Here is a 17,378-nt window from a genome sequence, read left to right on the forward strand (position 1 = left end):
GGCGGGGGGCGCACCCCGCGGCGCGGCGGCGGCGGCGGGCGCCGGGCGGTACTCACGCTTTGAGGGGGTTGTGAATGACAGTCGCCATTTTGCTACAATGTAACCGAATATTGGGGCTCGGAGTTCTAAAGCTTCGCTCAGGGCAAGCGGCCGCCCAATCGGCGCGCGGCGTGCCGGCCCGCCGGCCAATGGCGCGCCGGGGGCGGGGCCGGCGGCGCGGGGAGTCCTGCGGGGAGCTGTCAAAGCCCAGAGGTCGCTCCCTGCCCGTGCGGCGGGCGCCCGGCGGCCCTTAAAGGGGCAGCGCGCCCCGGCACCGGCCCGCCGCCCCCCGCGCCCCCCCGGGCGAAGCTCCGCGCCGCCCCGCCGCCCGCCGCGCCCCTCCGAGCCCCTCCAGCCTGCCCCGCCGCGCTTATGTAACGGGAGCAAACTCGAGCGAAGTCGCCGCTGGGAGGACGGGGACGGGAGGCAGCGGAACCGCTCGGACCCGCCGCCTCCGACCCGGCCGGGAGCGCCGGCGGGTGCCCGGTGGTGCGGGAGCGCCGACAGCGCTGGGCTCCTGCGCTCCGCTCCGCAGGGGCCGCAAGGACCGAGAGCTCCCCCGCAGGTGTCCGGCACAGCGCAGCCTCCCGGCACCGGGACAGAGACGGCGGAGACACGAGAACTATTGCACGCGGGTACGGAGGGAGAAGGGAGCACCGCATCGCTTCCCGGTTGCTAAAATTCATCACGAGTTTGCAGAAAGTTAAATCTCCTAAGATTTGGTTTTGGCTCCTCTTCCCAAAGCGATGCTAGCTCCCAGGTGAACCCAGCTCCTGTGCCATGCGGAGGGAGCCGGCTGTTCCCTGTGAGGCAGCCAGTTACAAGCCCGGCTTAGGAGAAACGGGCGTCCTGGCAGCTGGGGGGTTGCCAACGTGCTGAGATCTGTCCCAAAACACGGTTCTGGGAAGCAATCCTTAAGACTGTTTCCATTATCGTATCAACCGACATTACTGCATATAGCAGCAGCCCAGGTGACACTGAAGGTAACGTCAGACCCTCCTGTTAGCACTCTCTCACTGTTCACAGGAAAAGCTAACCACAAACTGCCGAGTCGTCACAAGCACACCGCCGGTGTACGCGCTGCAAAGAAGTGAGGGGTCTGCGTGAACCCAAAATGCTGACCCCCCCGCTAGTGACCTGTGTCCCCTCCCACTATTGTGAGGGTTTCTGGTTTGACTTACTGCCGTGCTGTTCACGCTGCAGAACTGGAGGCACAACTGTGCTGCTCAGAGAAGGCACCAAAGCTCAGTCATGCTCTAGAAAGCCCTGAGACACTCTGATGCAAAATGGTAACATTTGCAGAGAATCAAACAAAAAAAAAAAATAAAGTTTGAGGTCAGTTTTAGAAGTTTAACAAGCCTCTGATCCTGTTTGGCTGGATGTATAGGCCCATTCCTGCTCAGCAGGCAAGGGGATCTTGCAGCTTTGTGGGGAGTGAGGCTTGATCCCGTTTTGGCAATACACACGTACTTCCCTTGCTGCCCCTGTTATTTGCACGTTGAGCCTCCATCTGCTACCAGCAACCCCAACGCACAGTGGTATCTGCCACAGGTGAGCCTGGCTGGTTGATGGGCCTTTTTCCCAGCCTGATCCTATGTTACTGGCCAGGAGAATTTGTCAGAACTGCCTCGCTCAGAGAATTCTCCCAAAAGGCCAAGGCCAGAACTGCCTTATCAGCACAGTGGGAAGTCTCACCCGTGAGAACGAAGACATGCGGCGCTGCTCATACCTGGTGTTCCTTCAGTGTGCTTCACAGAGAATTCCACAGCATTTGGATTACTGTTAGAGCTGTAAAAGAGGCACAGAGCACGAGTGGCATTTCCTTGGTAATGACCTACATAACTTATTCATGGATTCACCATCTGAAAGTAAGGGGACCATCACAAACTCATGTTAATAAAACATTTAAATCACACCACAGAAAGGTCCATATCCACATACACACATCACTCCATCATCAACTGATCATTTATGATTTTTATTCTGGTTTTAGGTTACCATAAATCACTAATAAATACTGTTAATGGGGATTTATACCACACGTAAGCAGCAATTCAAGCCCCACACATCTGAAACACACTCAGTTACACTAAGTTCCAACTTTAGGAATTTACATTCACCCTTAGCTTCTGATAGTTGTACTCAAACCTACCCAGAACATTAGGAGGAAGCTGCAAGAATATATATCTACCCTAAAAACATTTAGCATAAAAACATTAGCTGGGCATATTTTTAATAAATGGCTGCCAACTGTTTGGACAGCCAGCATTTATATTTTAAAAAAGGAAGGTGGGTTTTGACATAAAACTAATGCAGTAAAATCTGAGGCATTAACACAAAGCCTAAGCATTTTGCCTCTAAGGGGCTGGAGTGAACAGGGCTTTAGAAGGTAGAATCCACATCCTCACCCCAGGCCCTGTAAACACAACTGCAGCTGATCTCTACCCAAGTAGAAGAAAAACAGTGTTCTTTCTTTCCACTGTATTGGAAGTGTCATGTCTCATACATCATATTGCTACCATCCTGATCCCCACGTTTTTTATTTACATAATGCAACTACAGTGATACTTTCTGTGAGGGGCCAAAAACATTCCTGCTCACCCTGCAAAGCCCTATTTTGGCTAAGGACCACTCACTGCGAAAGAGTTTTACCTTCTATTTATTGTCTCCTGTTCTCCCTTTTATCTCCTTAAGTTTTAACGTAGAGTTGTTCTTTTCTGGAGCGGGAAGGTTAGGTTCTTGCTTACACATTCCTCAACTCTTGTGAATTGGAAAGTGAAACAAACTAGACAGTAACACTGAAAGCCACTGATCTAATTTTGCTGTGGAGGGAAACATAAAAGAAACAGTTGGTAGCCTACTCGAAGCCACATGCTTTTTTCAGCTTTCATATTTCCAGATTTGTCCAGTAATATACAACTGTGTTTTGTCCAAATACATTAATACTCAAAGGACCAGATTCATACAGATAAAAGTACTCAGCATGCTCTGTGAAAGAAGCCTTAATTTGTAACAGCAAAACAGGGCCCCACTTCCACAGATATCCCGCGACAGATTTGAAGTCTTAACCCCTTTTTATTTATTTAAAGCTTTGCAGGCATCTCTCATACACTGTTTCTTGTCAGCCCTCCTCCTCTTTTTCTTTGATCTTTACCAATAGTTGAGTTAGCTGAAAGGGGAGGGAACAATATCAGAGTGTCAATGTTACAGACTCAACACCAGCCCTCTACAGACACATCACCAAAAATCTTACACAGTCAGCATAACAAAGATAACCAGGGAGCTACACAGCGTAAAAATTGGCGCCAATGATTCATTCTTTGTAACTTTGGGAATCGCATTCTTAAAAGGTGACCTCAATTTTTTTCCCCTCTTCCTCCTTTCGTAAAAGCAAAACTCCCCTCTACAGCTACAGCAACAGTTTTCAGATGCCTTCAGACTTGCTTCATTTCGGGCCTGATTCTGATTCAAAATTTTCATTTTGTATTCACTATTCAGTTTTCTATCATGTTACTCCTGGGTTATATCTTTGCCAAGATTTGGGCTCAAGCCTCTTTATTTTTAAATAAGTGACAAAATAAGTGTATTTTTCACACTAAAGACGAGTCTCTGCTACTAGATAAGTACACGAAGGTCTCGATCTGAAGTTCTCAAAAGTTCTGGGAAACGGAATTTGTTTGAGGTTCCAAGTTTTAGTTTCCGCTCTGACAGAGTGCTGAAAATCTATTCAGGGTGGTTAGAAAATTCTTTATGTTATTATGGATTGTCCTTTAGTTTCCCCCAACTGCCTAAAACAACCTAAAGAACAAACTGACTCAGAAGGAAAATGCATATCTTTATCTCCCGAAGCACAAGATTTAATATCCATGCTCACAGGACTGTCTTCCTTATAATTCTTACATGAATAGCTAGCTAGGGAAAATGAAAGAGATGTGAACCATTTCAGTGTCCCTTTCACTCCCCTCCATTAAAAGGCAGGGAAAAGAGTTTCTACATCTACATCCATTAGTGGGATACGGAGGCGGTCCCCTAATTCATCTGAGATAATGTTATGCCTCCCTGCCTCCATCTGTTCCTGGTGCAGGGCTAAAAGGGAGTTTCTAAGGTGCCTTCAATCTCGGAGGGAGTCAATGGTACGTATCAGGGCATACCTGCATGGACAGGTGCAGGCTGTCCCACAGCCCGAACTGCTGCTCAGTCAGCTGGACCAGATGCTACAGGTCTGTTCCAACATGGATGCATCTTATCTGAGAGACCTGAGTAAAGCATATAAAGTCTGATTTGACCCTCCAAACAAGTTTCTCATCACCTCTGTGGATAGAATCTGTGGAGGGTCTGACTGCACACTGCATACAGTTTTAACCACTTTTTTTTATTGAAACACAGATTTCAAATGAGGCCAAAGAGCACAGTAACATGATGACCTCCTCTTACCCAAGAGTAGAAAATAGAATGTATTACCTTGCTACTCTATCTTATCTCTAATAAGCACTGAGCACACACCGTAAATCTTACGATTCTAAGACAGATTTAACATTTGGATTGAGCATAATGAATAGTGATAGCATTCTACCTGAGCAAATTAACAACTCGGAGAAAAAACAAACTGCCACATTCATTCAAAGAGTGTTAACTTTGAATTTTGCTCTTGATCTGAACAGCTTCACCTTCATTACTGATGGGACCCCTCGAAGAAAGGAATGAATATTGCACTGACTATCTGGTGACTCCACTTTGGAGATTGGTATTTTTATTCATTTAAACTGTAGGCAGAAGTGAGCTGTGCAGACACAGCCTGAGAATAACAACAACTTTTCTTTCAGTATCCAAACTTTTTTGTTTATAAGATGCATTTCAGATTTTATAGGGCCAAGGGAACAGATGTTATCATAAATACATTAAAACAGGTTACTTTTGTAGCACACGGATTATACAGTTTATAACAAAACCAGTCTATTTCAACTACATTAAAATTAAACGTAACCAGAAATTTTCCCACCTGCTGATATTTTTAATTAACATCTGTCAAATACTTATTTTCAGTATCTCAATTAATAAAAGAGTCAATGCTTGCAGCTCATCTTCCATATAAATATGGAAAAAATACTGTGCTGCATTTTTTTTTCCTTTCATTCTGTTTTGTTCCATTACTTTCAAAACAAACTGGATACAAAAATACAACTAATCTTGCCAATCTATAACTTAAAATATCTTTCACTTTGTAAAAGTTCAGAATAAGAAAAATTAAACCTGATGGATTGGTTGAGGTGGAAAGAAAAAAATCCATGTAAACAGCAGAGTGGAACTAGTGAGGGGATAAAAAGGCGCTAGTTCATTTCATCGCACTGATTGGCCAAACACCAGAAGAAAGCACAACAAGGGGGAAATAAAATACTTTTGGTTTTGTTATCTTTTAAAACTTGCTAAATAGAAACAGCTTTAAAAGTGTCATGCGATTGTTTTTCCATTTCCCATCCAACTTTATTTTGGTAGAGGAGAGGAACAACAGAAAAGTACTGACTGGCCTGCCTAAAATACCAGGTTTGGACAAGCCTAACTTTAAAGTTGGCAGACTCCTGGAAATCTCAGTGCACACAAGGTACAGGTATAACACAGAATAGATCTTGGGAATTTATTAAAGTAATTGCAGCGTAAGTCACAGTACAGCCAGTCCTGATTTACTTGCTCCCCCAAGTCTCCTCAATAACTTGCAGTTGTGAAGCTAATTTGACATATATTTCCGTAATCCAAACAGGCTCTCAGGCCAGAATTCTCTCCTTCAGAATTTTGCTGATACACTTGAACAGAGAGAGCTGCATTGGTAAAATCCCTTACATAGAAACAGCTTCACCAAGGGTGGAGTGCTGGTTGCTGGGGGGGTTGTTTTGTTGTTGTTTGGGTTTTGGGAGGTGGGGTGTGTTAACACCCCAAGGTGTTCCAAGGGTGGAACAGCTTTGCTGTCAAGGCCACCTCCTTCTAACACAGAGGCCACCTCTCCAGCAGGAAGCTCTGCCATACAACTCTTGCCCCATCCATTTCTGTACCACATCTAAGCCTTTGTGTCAAATCTTCCGCAAAAGCTGAGGCTTTTGCCTGAGTTGACAGGCCTGTGCTGACACTGTTACTGTGCTGCCTCAACAGAACGCAGCTAAGAAGAACGTGTCAAAGATTATTATGAAATTCCAAGCAAAGAAAGTGGCTGACAGGATAATGCTTGATTCAAAGCCCGTATTTGCTGTTACTGATGCTACTTGTTAGACTATTTCTAGGACTATCCTGCAGAGTCCTTGTGCAACCCCAAGAAATACTGCTTAGTGCACGATTTGCTTGTGTGTCTGTGTGCACGTATGTGTGTGTATCTATATATACAGAGCCAGATTCTCATCTTCCTGTGTATTGCAAATATGGGACTACTCATTTCATCACTACTACTGCTTCTGATTTATACCAATATCTACAAGTGTAAGTTTAGACAGGCATCGTCCCAAAAGTCACAGTTAATAACTGCTACGAGTGAACTCAAGCAGGCAATAGAGGCTCAAGCTTGTTCACTGGTATGCCTGACAGCCACATACTCTTTCCCCTACACTGCTACAAGTAGCACTCATGTATACTACATATTTAACCCATCTTCAGATCTTGGTAGGAGATAGAAAGGACTGCTACCCGAGAGCTGAGAGTAGAATGCAAGTCTAAACATGACATCATCACATGAAGTTTACAGTCTATCATGCCAGCTGTGCCACATGCAGAAAACCCAAGTGCCCTACCTTGCTGTTCTTTCCAGTGTCTTTTTTGTTGTAAAGGTCAAGCAGCTAGGAGCTTTCCAGCATCTGATTCTGAAAGAGAAAGCACTGGCATCTTCAACATCCGAAAAAAATAAACCCACGCCACCAGATATACCTGAGTATACCTCATAACATTTAGACTATTTTGGTACCTATCATGTTCAGGAGCAATCAAGCACTACTGTTTTTAAACAGAGCAAAACTCTGTAGAATTAGGATAAGACCAGTCACCTACTAAGGTCAGTGTCTCCCACATGCTGAATTCTGTACTCACTTGCAAAACCCAAAGGGTTTGCCCATCTCACACACAGCAGAATGCTCCCTCCCATCTGGTGTCTATTATGACTAAAGCCCTTATGAAATACGATCTAAAGGCATTAGAACAATTTTGTTAAAGTAAAAACATTTACAAAGAACAGTATTACAGCTGCTGCTGCAATGCTCCAGCCCGCACAAAGTAGACTAGTTTACTAAATTATTTTCTTAGGGGAGATTTTCCCTGCCTGGCTCCTGCAGGCATCAGCATCTCACCACCAAACCTGAGCAGTGGGAATCCAGCTTCCAGGACCTCTGTGCAGCCAACGGCTACAGAAGAAAGCCTTAGGACTGATCCTTACCCACCTCGCTTTACAACTCTTCAGTAATTGTACCAGCAAGCATAACTGACCTGCATTCTTTGCTGCTCCCTTTTGGCCCTACAATAGCTTCTTACCCTCTCCTAGCCACTGGCTAGTTCTTCTCTGAATTCTTTTATTAAAACATTTTCTCTCCCTATGTAGTAATAATTTCTCCTAGCAATCATAACCATCCACTCTCGTCATTCTTCTAGACAGAGCCATTGGCTAAATCCATTTAGGGAGAAGGGGACGGATAGCACAGAATGGTCTGAAATATACTTGCATTTGCTGTGGGTGAGAGGTGCTTATTGCTTAAGATCATTCTCATATCAGACAAGCGATGGATTCCCTTACTCTATTTATATACTTGGAATAATTCACTAGCTAACACTTTTCCCAGCTAAATAAATGCCCACCTCCTGAAATGGATTCAGACTTCTGGAGCACTGAGGTTACACAACAAGGGTCAGTATACAAAGCACGGTGCCAGAGACATGCAGCTGTTTCCCTCACTCATGCTCCCTCCTTCTGATTATTGAACATGAGAATCCCACTTGTATTCCAGATACAAACGTAAGCATGTTATATTCCAAAGCTGGGCACTATTCCAGACTGGAGTGCCGGGGACATCCAAGCCTGGCCTACTTGTCAGCACAGCATCAAGAATGCTGGGAAAATAGGCATTCATTTTGCAATCACTGCATATTTAAATTCTGCCCCACCCCCAAAACATACAGACACACTGTAACCCACTAGCATAGTTTCCTTTCCAGGCCATATCCTTACACAGATACCCTAATTCCTCTCCTAAACGGATATGGAAGACCTACACCACTTTCAGAGAAGTCGTATCAAGAGAACACATTTGTCTGTACACAGTCACTGATACCGTTTGTTTGCTAAAGGTGAGCTATACTGTCAAAGACCTTGTGGAAAGAAGACGAGGACAAGTAGCCATGCAGGTAACAGAAGGTGCTGGGGTGCAACAGGACCGAGGAATAACTTAGGAAGCAATGGCTGCTAAGATCTGGATATTTGGAAGAAAGGATCTAGAATCAGAGTGGGGTTATATAGCTAACGTAGAGCCACTACAGACCAAGAGCCCGCAACTATAGGACACCCTGAAAAAGCAGACTGAAGAACTTTTGTGTGCTGCAATACAGCTGTGTAAGCCAAGATGCACGCAGCCCAAATTCCACACAGGTCCCTCCGCCTGGTGGTTCCTGTTGGGTAACTCTGGGAGTTAGTGGTTTTAGGGACCTAGTTTTAGTGTCCTTAATGCTGAATGTTTGGGACTACAAACAAACAAACAATCCCTGCCGGTCAGCTTGCGCTCCCATCTGAGGTCCGCAGCTCTAACCTACAGGCTGGGTTCTGCCAGGGCGGCCGCAGCAGGACGGAGGCTGCCCCGCACCGCCGCACACCGCCGGGCTGCACTGCCGCCAGCATTCACTCTGCACCTACCGCGGCGGGAAGTAAAGCAGAGCCTCATCCGTGCTCAGATAGAAGTTGTTAAACGTGCTCATGCTGTGCTCGAAACTTTCTGTGCACGTTTTTCCTGCGTGAAGCCGGCAGAGGCGGGTACTGCCTGAAGGCAGCGGTCCTGGTCTCAGAACCGGCATTTCTTCGCGCACCCACGGGTGCAGGACTGGGCCCATACGCGGTGCGCCTTTATAAAAGCGGGGTCTTACTTAAAAAGCCACCGCGAGCAGGCAGCTCCGAGCAGCGCCCACCCGCAACATGCGCTAGGCCCGCGGGCGGCTCCCCACGCCCTCAGGCCGCGCAGGGCCCCGCGGCCCGGAGCCCCCTCGGTGCCCGGCCGGCAGCGGGCAGCGGGCAGCGGCCCGGCCCTGCGGCGCCCCCTGGCGGCTGGTCCCGGCCCGCCGGGGCGGCTCTGAGGGGACACGGCGGCGGGGCGGGCAGCGAGCGGCCACCGCGGCTCCTTCCCCCCGGTGAAGGCGCACAGGCCTCCTGCCCTCTGCCTTCCGCGTGCAAAGCCCCGAGAAGGCTGGGGCTTTTGCTTTGGACGGGGGAGAAGAAATGGGATGAACAGGTTTTGACACGGGACAGTGTAAGCATTTCCAACAGCAAAAGCAAATGTGATGTCTTAAAAGAAACCCGATGGTAAATTTGAGTGACTGTACGCCTTCATGGCTTCGAAATTCAGAAGACTCAGTCTATTTGGTAAAAAGCATGTGTCTTCACTATTTTTTTCTGTATAAAAAGAACTCGCACATCTGCATGGTAAAGTCACTGAAAAGCACAGGTTTCTGATGGTGAGGATGTACCAACTCAATGCCCAAGGAGTTCAGCTGTTTGCCATGCTTTTGTTTTTCAGTAACAACCTCTGGATGACAGACTATCGCATCAGGTAGCAGGGAGGAAGGACTAGCACTCCTGCTCTGCGTTTTCTCTCCTGATGCACAATGGAAGGCAGGGCAGAAGACAGGAGAGTGGGAGAAAGCACTCAGCCCTGCAACTGAAAATTATGATAATGCAATCCACATAAAGGAGCTGAATTAAAACTCTGAAGAAAACCTTTGTTCTGGCTTCTCCTACTTTCTGAGGGCTTGACTTTGCAGCCTTAACACTACTTCTATTTCTCTTTAATCTATCACATAGACACACAGTATTATACGTATATAGCTGTCATGGATGGCTGTGCACCACTCTGCTTTTCCCAGAACACTGAATACACGGCTTGGTGCCAGGACAAAGAGGTTACATCGCAGGACTTTTATTTTGACCATTCTTTGTACACATGCAACACACAAACATGCAAACAGAGTCCCTCTGCGGCATCTGGGCATGCACGTGCAAGCATGAACACAGACCTACCGAGTCTCATTTAACCTTTGAAGTCAGGCTGGAAGCCCTGGGACAATGTCAAAACTACATCCAAAAACAACTTTAAAAGATAGTGCTATATACACAGCATTATTAGTTTTTCTTTTCACTTTGCTTTCTTAGTACAGAGGTGCTTCTCAAAGGCCAATTTCTGAAGTGATTTATCTACTTTTGCTCTGTTCACTTGAAAACATAGTTCTGTTTGTAGTATTTTAATTATTCATACAGGAGCCAAGGCTGATTTTATAGGGATGATGATGATGCTTCAGGTGAAGAACAAAACAGAAGGATCAGAGGAACACCTACACAGAGGTAGTGCTTTCATGCCAAAATTTTTAGTCAGGAAAAGATCAGGTAGGCAAAGGATGAAAAGGCATGCAGGAAATGTCATCTACATGAAGGTTAGTATTTCTTCACCATACAATGATCTCTAAAGAAAGTAAATCTGACCCCAGTGACTGACTGTGAATCTATGTGTGTCTATCAAATGAGACTTGTTAATCACATCCTACAAAGCCAAAGAAACATACGAGACATTTACTTCGATAAAGTCTTACAACGCAAAGTCATTTAAGTAGAAGTATTTAAACAGATTTCTTTCATAAATGTAAGTATCACTCAGTAGCTTGCCACACTTCAAATGAAGCCAAAATCAGCAACACCAGCCAGTGGAAACCCTTGACAAATGTAAGCTCAGAATTTCAAGATCAGATATTTCTTGTGTTAAGAGCACATATATTATGGCATTGTTTCCATTTGTCAAACTTAAAGTAGGTTTCAAGCTTATTACAGACAGATCTTTCCTTAAAGCTGAAACAAAGATCAACAGGTAAGGCATTTCTTCAGACTACAAAAGAAATGTCCTCCTCCAAGAAGGAAGGGCAAACATAACACTCAGCACAAGTAATTGTCTCCAGGAAAAAAAAAAAAAAAAGAAAAAAAAGAAAAAAAAAAAAGCCTTTACCAGCCTAAACATCTTAAATCCTTCCACTTAGCCCAACTTGTGCTGAAGTGGAAGGAGTTTGATGGATTGCCTGGGAAAGAGACACAGTGGCAAAACGGTTTGTCACCGGCCTTGGCATCGGTGCACCTGACATTACTCCTGAGCATTTTGAAAGCTGGGCAGGATGCTTCTGCTGCCACACTAATACAGAGCAAATTCCCACTTTTCCACCTTAACCCACCCAACCCCTCACTCCACATCCAGCCACAGATGGGTGGCAGGGCAGAATGGAACAGCCTGAAAGAAGCCAGCGGCAGTAGGTAATACCACATGGCTGCCCATGAACAGAATGCATGCAGAGAGCCTCCTACAAGAAAGGAGGTGCTGTGGCAGGTTGAAACAGAATGCAATGGAAAAGCCAAATAAATGAAGTCTTATAATTTGTCCATTACCATTAGGAACATTAAAGGACACAATCCAATTGCTACGCCCAAAATTAACAAGACTGTGCTTGTTCCATTCCTCGGGTGAATTTAGGTAGTCACATCACACATTTGATGCAGAATACTTATAAATAACCAGAAACTCTAACAAACATTCTTTTGATATTTTAGGTCAATGGCTCAGCAAGATGATCCAAAAGGTGTACTGGAATCTCTGAGGGAAATGCAAAAAGGTTTTTAGGTAAGGAACCTTTAAATACCTTTCCAGGATTTACCAACTAATCCAAATTCCATAAAGTAACCCTACAGACTAAATAGGCTTTGCATCAGATCTGTCAGGGTGTGTCTTTACACTCCACGGGCAGTCTTGCCTACCTGCTAGCTACGTCATGGCACAGTCAACCTGGAGCTGTCTGCAGCTAGCTTGAGTATACTGGGCCAAACTACTGCAACAACCTATACTAGCCAAGTGCCATACTGCATGCTTTACAGGTGAACAAAGCTATGCACAACTTGGCATGAGAAAGGAGCTGCTGGGCCACCCTACAGGACTTACTGTCTCAGGCACTGTTCCCTGCAGGTGGAGCAGTACAGCCCCTAGTTCTGCAGACAGCGGTTGACGCTGACTTGTAGCCCCTCTGCAAGCTCCATCATTACAAACCTTTTTCACAAGCACACTATAAATGCTGGTCACAAATCTGAATTTCAGAAATGGAAGAGGGAAGATTGTTTCGTAAGCCAGCATGGTCTGTCAGTATTATTTTTACAAATTACTAAGGAGGCAACTTTGAACTGGAACACTTAAGAGTTCACTCCTCCTAATGGGTAGGATACATCTAACATGTTAAGACTGGTACAGTTTAGATAGATACAACAATCTCTTAATGGCATTGCTTATATCCTTAGATTATATCTACTATAACACAACCAATAGAACCTATCTGTGGCACACATTCAGCAAGCATTTGGCAAACTATGCATTTCTTCTAAACCACACCTTGCATATTGCAGCTCGACACAGGCCAGCAGCAGCACAGACCCCCGATTCTGCAGCAATAGCCAAGCCCTAATAAATCGTTTTTTAACTGCAGGTACCAAGCTCTTGCCCTCATTAGGCACAGCCACATCCTTTGTGGCTGTGCTGCACACAAAACTTTTAATAACATCATTTCTAGTTCCTGTAGCACTGCTTGTCACTACCAGCAACACTGAGAAAGAAATCGGGGCCACTCAATAAACTCTTTCCATTGAAACTCTTCCATCGCATCAAACCATCTTGCACTAATTCAGAAAGGCTGTAACCATTTACTATCAGACAGTACATTTCTAGTGCATTCATTTGCAAGTCATTTCATCAGTGGAAGAATTGAGGATCTGGAATTAACGGATTTTTTCCGAGCTCTGTCCTGAAGCTACGTCCCCTCAGTCCCCCAGACGAAAGGACACTGAAAGCAAGTTTTCAAGGAGGTCTCTGTGACAGTTTCCAACCAACTTGCAGAGAAGCTTTTTTTAGGAACTGAACTTTATTGTTCCCACACAACTGAACCCAGCAGGAAAGACACTGAATCATAAGACACTAAAATGGCAGGTAAAGCACGTGACAGGCATGGAAAAAAGCCTAACTTTCCATATACAACTTTAGTCTCTGAATTACTTATTATGAGTCAGGAAAAAGATTTTAGGGTATAACCAGGAGCTGCTTGAGAACAGCAGCTTGCTATTCAGCCACAAGTCAAAGACAGCACACTCTAGGCACTGAGCCACAATGTAAGAATCTATGGTGTGCCTAATTTCTCAATACTCTGTACGGTTTGTTAGAGCTAGAAAAGACACAAATAAGGATGTCAAGGACGGTCAAGGGTATAGAACAACTTCTGTTGTTTGTACAAACAAAAGGACAGGGCAGGGGGGTCAAATGTTGGAAGAAATGGAAGAGATGGTTAAGGTGAGATGCACTAAAAGTCTACGTCAAGCACCAGAAGGGGCATAGCACTTGCAATCTGTCTTAAAACAAAGATGTAACATGCCAAACAATTTCTAAGAGGCAGGTTCAAAATTAAAACCAAAGGGACTTCTTCAGGTTGTTAACAATTAAGTTAAGGAATGCCTTGTCAGTTTATTTTGAAGGGGGTAGTTTTTTGTTGTTGTTGTTTTGTTTTTTCCTGGCTAGGCAACTTTGGTTTTGATTATTTTGTAATATTTTTAAGGTTTTCAATGATTTTCTTTAATGAAATTGTCATTATCCTTCAGTAGAGCCAGTTTACATTATTTACTTATTCTATAGCTATGCCTGCAGATTTCCAAGCAATCTACACTTGATTGTAATATTTATTTTATCTCTAATGTTCTACTTTCAGCTATCTACCCAATCTACACTTTTTTTTAGCCTCCTGTCATAGCATACTACTGAACAGTAAGCATTTCTCAGGTACAATTATCAATGGACTGATTATTAAATAACTTGGCCAATCTGCCTCAAAGTTCAACCCAAAGAGATCATGATAAGCAGGTCAAAGAATTCCAAAAAAAAAAAAAAAAAAAAAAAGGAGAGAGAGAGAGAGAAGACCCTCAGAATATTTTCTGCTATTTCTTTCACCTCCATTTAACATAATACATTTATTTTAGAGGAAGAAACTTGTCAAAACAATATACTAGGAAACTTTTACCAAAAAGGGGTTATTCCTCCTTTCAGGAGGCTGAGACTGACCTTATATTCTTATCTGCACGAATGGATGCAACTGCCATGTAACACTGGTATCCCTCCTAGAAGCCATTTTTAGAAGACAGTGTCCTCAGGTCAGAAGTACTTCTCTGTTGGACATGTGTACATACAGATCTATACCACGTGAAAACATTCACCACCTATTTATATTTATCTAGAACCTACAGGAGCAATTTTACTTTGCTTATTTATCATCATACAATACCTCCTTCCCTTAATGTTACTGTTCTGAGAGAAGTTCTCCTAGACCTTGACCTTATACACATGCACACACCACATGAATTTTTCTCTTTCTTCAGACTTGGCATTCTGCACTGAGGTGATAAAATAAATTCAGTATTCAAGGTGAGGATGCTCTACCAGCTGACATAATTGCACTGTCTGTTAGCTTTAGGAAAGCAGGCACATTTTATAAAGAAAGAAAGTAAATGTTATTAGTCAGCTTACACTCAATTGTTACTCAGGTAGAAAAAAAAAACACTATACCTTGCTGGGTAATTAATACAGCCTAAACCCCGTGGTCTGGTAGCATCTTAAAGTCTGTGGAAGCTCTTAACCATTTTATATAGAGTGCTCTGTCATCCTTCCTGATCTCCCACAAGGTTCTAGTACACAACTTGTATTATCCTACAGCCAGTTACTTCAGTTATTCTTTCCCTGCAACCTGCAAAACTTTCCAGCTCCCAATTAGGAAGTGCTTTGCTCAGGGAAATGATAGCTCAACCAACCATGTACACCATCTTCTATATCCTACCTCCTTCTTTCAATTTCCATCCACTTAATCTGATAGCTGAAGTTTGTTGTTTTGAAGTTTTAATTTTAAACTGATAAATTTGTTCTTGTGTGTGAAACAATTACAGCTTCAGTTCCACAAAGAAGGCATGCAGTTTCCCTTGCCTTTATACTTTTTGAAGGCCTTACAAGGTGCTGCTAGGGGTAAGAGACTATCCTCATCTGCAGTTTTGTTTTAATTCAGTGATTTATGTAGTACCTCTTTTCAGAAATAGTTGTTTCCCCGTAAGTGTTGCATGTCTTGGCCTACAATACCTTTTTATTTCGTTTTTTTTTTTTTCCACAGCTACAGTGGAGGTGACTGACCATGGAACTGCACACAGATTTTTTTTTAGTTTGTAGATATGGGACAGATCCTGCAATGCCATTCCCATGGGTGGACTTCTTCACTAGGCTTATGTACTGAACTCTGCAGGCTGATGTCCACACTGATAATTACAACTGCCCACAGTTCACTGTTCCCCAGCTTCCGTGCATTGAAGCAGAGTGTCTGTGGAGCCGTCTAGGAGACATGAAACAGGCACCCCAGCAGGGTGAAGGCACCACCAAGACCAACCAAATACCAGTGTATACATGCAATTAAGATGACTGAAGGCACAGTGGTCTAAGAACAAAATTTAAGACTGAGGCCACAATGATAGCTCTGGAAGTATCCAGAATATGAAAGGGTATATAAATAGTAATCAAGACATAAGTAGAAGATACATATTATCATTTCGAGTCTAGGTATCTGCAGATTGATCTCTTATTTCCCTTCAAACCCTTACCACCAAACCAATCAAAGAACCCACACATGCCCTCTACAGAATGTACTGATATATGGAAACTAACTTTCCCTCCTCCCACCCTTCTTCCTTCAGGATATACTCCTGAAAGACCTCAAAAAAAGCAACAACTTACTCTTGATACTTTACATCTCAAAAACCTCCTACGCTAGTCTGTAAACACTGGGCTGAGCTTCTTCCTCCTCCTGCTCTGTTCTTCCTGAAAGAGGATTGAGAAGCAAGAATCCTTATTAGATAAGACTTTCAATCCCTTTTCTCACTCAAAAAAGAGACCACCTGAAACAAGAAATTCCACCATGCATCTTCAAAAACAAGAGAAGCAGGGTGGGGAGAGACACAAAGCAAGTTATTTTTGTATTGCTCAAGCAATACTTTTACAAGATGGTACATCTACAGCACAGAATACAAGATAATTGAGCTAGCTCATGCTCCAAGACAGCACTGTTCATTTACTGTGCATTTCTGAGAACCACACTCACATGATTATAATGCTTCCCGCACTCAACTCTTACAAATTACTTTCCTTTGGATGCAAGCAGGATATAGACTGAGAAATGAAGCATTAGCAGCCCTGTGACACTGTGTATTTAGCTAAGTTGCTATGAACTTCAAAGATAAAGTATTGCTTTCTGAAAGTAAAGCACTGATTTCCAGATTGACATTACTGGAGATTTATTTTTTTTCCCTGCATTATCACGGGTCTCTACATCTGTTCAAAGCCAGTGTATTTGATATAAAAAAATCCGCTAAAAAGATGATTCCTGTGGTCTATGCCACCAATTTTTCCTCCAGTGGGAAATCAACTGTCAGAGACCTGACATCCACTATTGATGCGTAAAGCAAAACAGTTCACATCTCTGTATAATAGTACAACCTCCCATCCAAAACAGGCAGGGGAGAAGAAGCAATACAGAAGATTTTGACCTCAAAAGAAAATACTTCCTAGTAGATTGTGACCAACGCTTCTCAATACCACATTTTTATATATGATGCTAAAAATCAATCTTGTAATCGTAGCACTTTGTGTATTAGATACCCATAAACTGAACAAATTAGTCTGGGAGAAAAATGAAAGAGCTGCCAGCTGCCGCTATTCTAGAAATGACATTATTTATACCATGAACTTAACCTTCCAACACAGAATCCTGTTTTTTCCCCTATGAAGAGGCAGGACAGCAGTATTCAACAGTTTTCTTGAACAACCACACCATGAGTATACTATATTCTACAATGACTCTGCAAGGAATAAAAAGTCCAGTTCCAGCTCTGAGTCCTGGCAGTGTAAAACCTAGTTACAATCCTTACCTGCTCAAGAGATGATTTTACCACCTGCAGACAGGATTTTTTTTAAACCAAAAAAAGTTCACAAAAGCACTAAAATTATTAACAAATGGATCAGGTT

The 17,378-nt window shown here is 43.7% G+C and overlaps 1 protein-coding gene and 2 long non-coding RNA genes across 12 annotated transcripts in view; 1 reads left to right on the forward strand and 2 right to left on the reverse strand.

Annotated features, from left to right (window-relative positions):
* DPF3 (double PHD fingers 3) overlaps nt 1–190 on the reverse strand; it is a 175,325-nt gene extending 175,135 nt beyond the window's left edge. For 7 of the 10 annotated variants that reach the window (XR_004751229.1, XR_004751228.1, XR_004751226.1 and 4 more), the window contains exon 1: nt 57–190. Coding sequence is in view for 6 of the 10 variants with exons in the window: in XM_035327379.1 (XP_035183270.1) it covers nt 57–88 (32 nt within the window). In the remaining 4 variants the exon portion in view is untranslated. The remainder of the gene's footprint in view (nt 1–56) is intronic. The other 3 variants (XR_004751227.1, XM_035327381.1, XM_035327380.1) reach the window with 1 other exon arrangement.
* Nucleotides 191–1,299: 1,109 nt separating this feature from the next.
* LOC118168531 lies at nt 1,300–6,869 on the reverse strand. Its single transcript, XR_004751626.1, has 3 exons — nt 6,810–6,869; nt 2,692–2,861; nt 1,300–1,901 (listed from the first exon to the last, which is right to left on the reverse strand). It is a non-coding gene; the product is annotated as an uncharacterized LOC118168531 (long non-coding RNA).
* Nucleotides 6,870–8,192: 1,323 nt separating this feature from the next.
* Nucleotides 8,193–16,044, forward strand: LOC118167416. The gene is made up of 3 exons (XR_004751127.1): nt 8,193–8,349; nt 11,849–11,918; nt 15,478–16,044. It is a non-coding gene; the product is annotated as an uncharacterized LOC118167416 (long non-coding RNA).
* The last annotated feature ends 1,334 nt before the right edge of the window (nt 16,045–17,378 follow it).

This window comes from Oxyura jamaicensis, chromosome 5, assembly GCF_011077185.1.
Source record: "Oxyura jamaicensis isolate SHBP4307 breed ruddy duck chromosome 5, BPBGC_Ojam_1.0, whole genome shotgun sequence".
Taxonomy (NCBI): Eukaryota; Metazoa; Chordata; class Aves; order Anseriformes; family Anatidae; genus Oxyura; species Oxyura jamaicensis.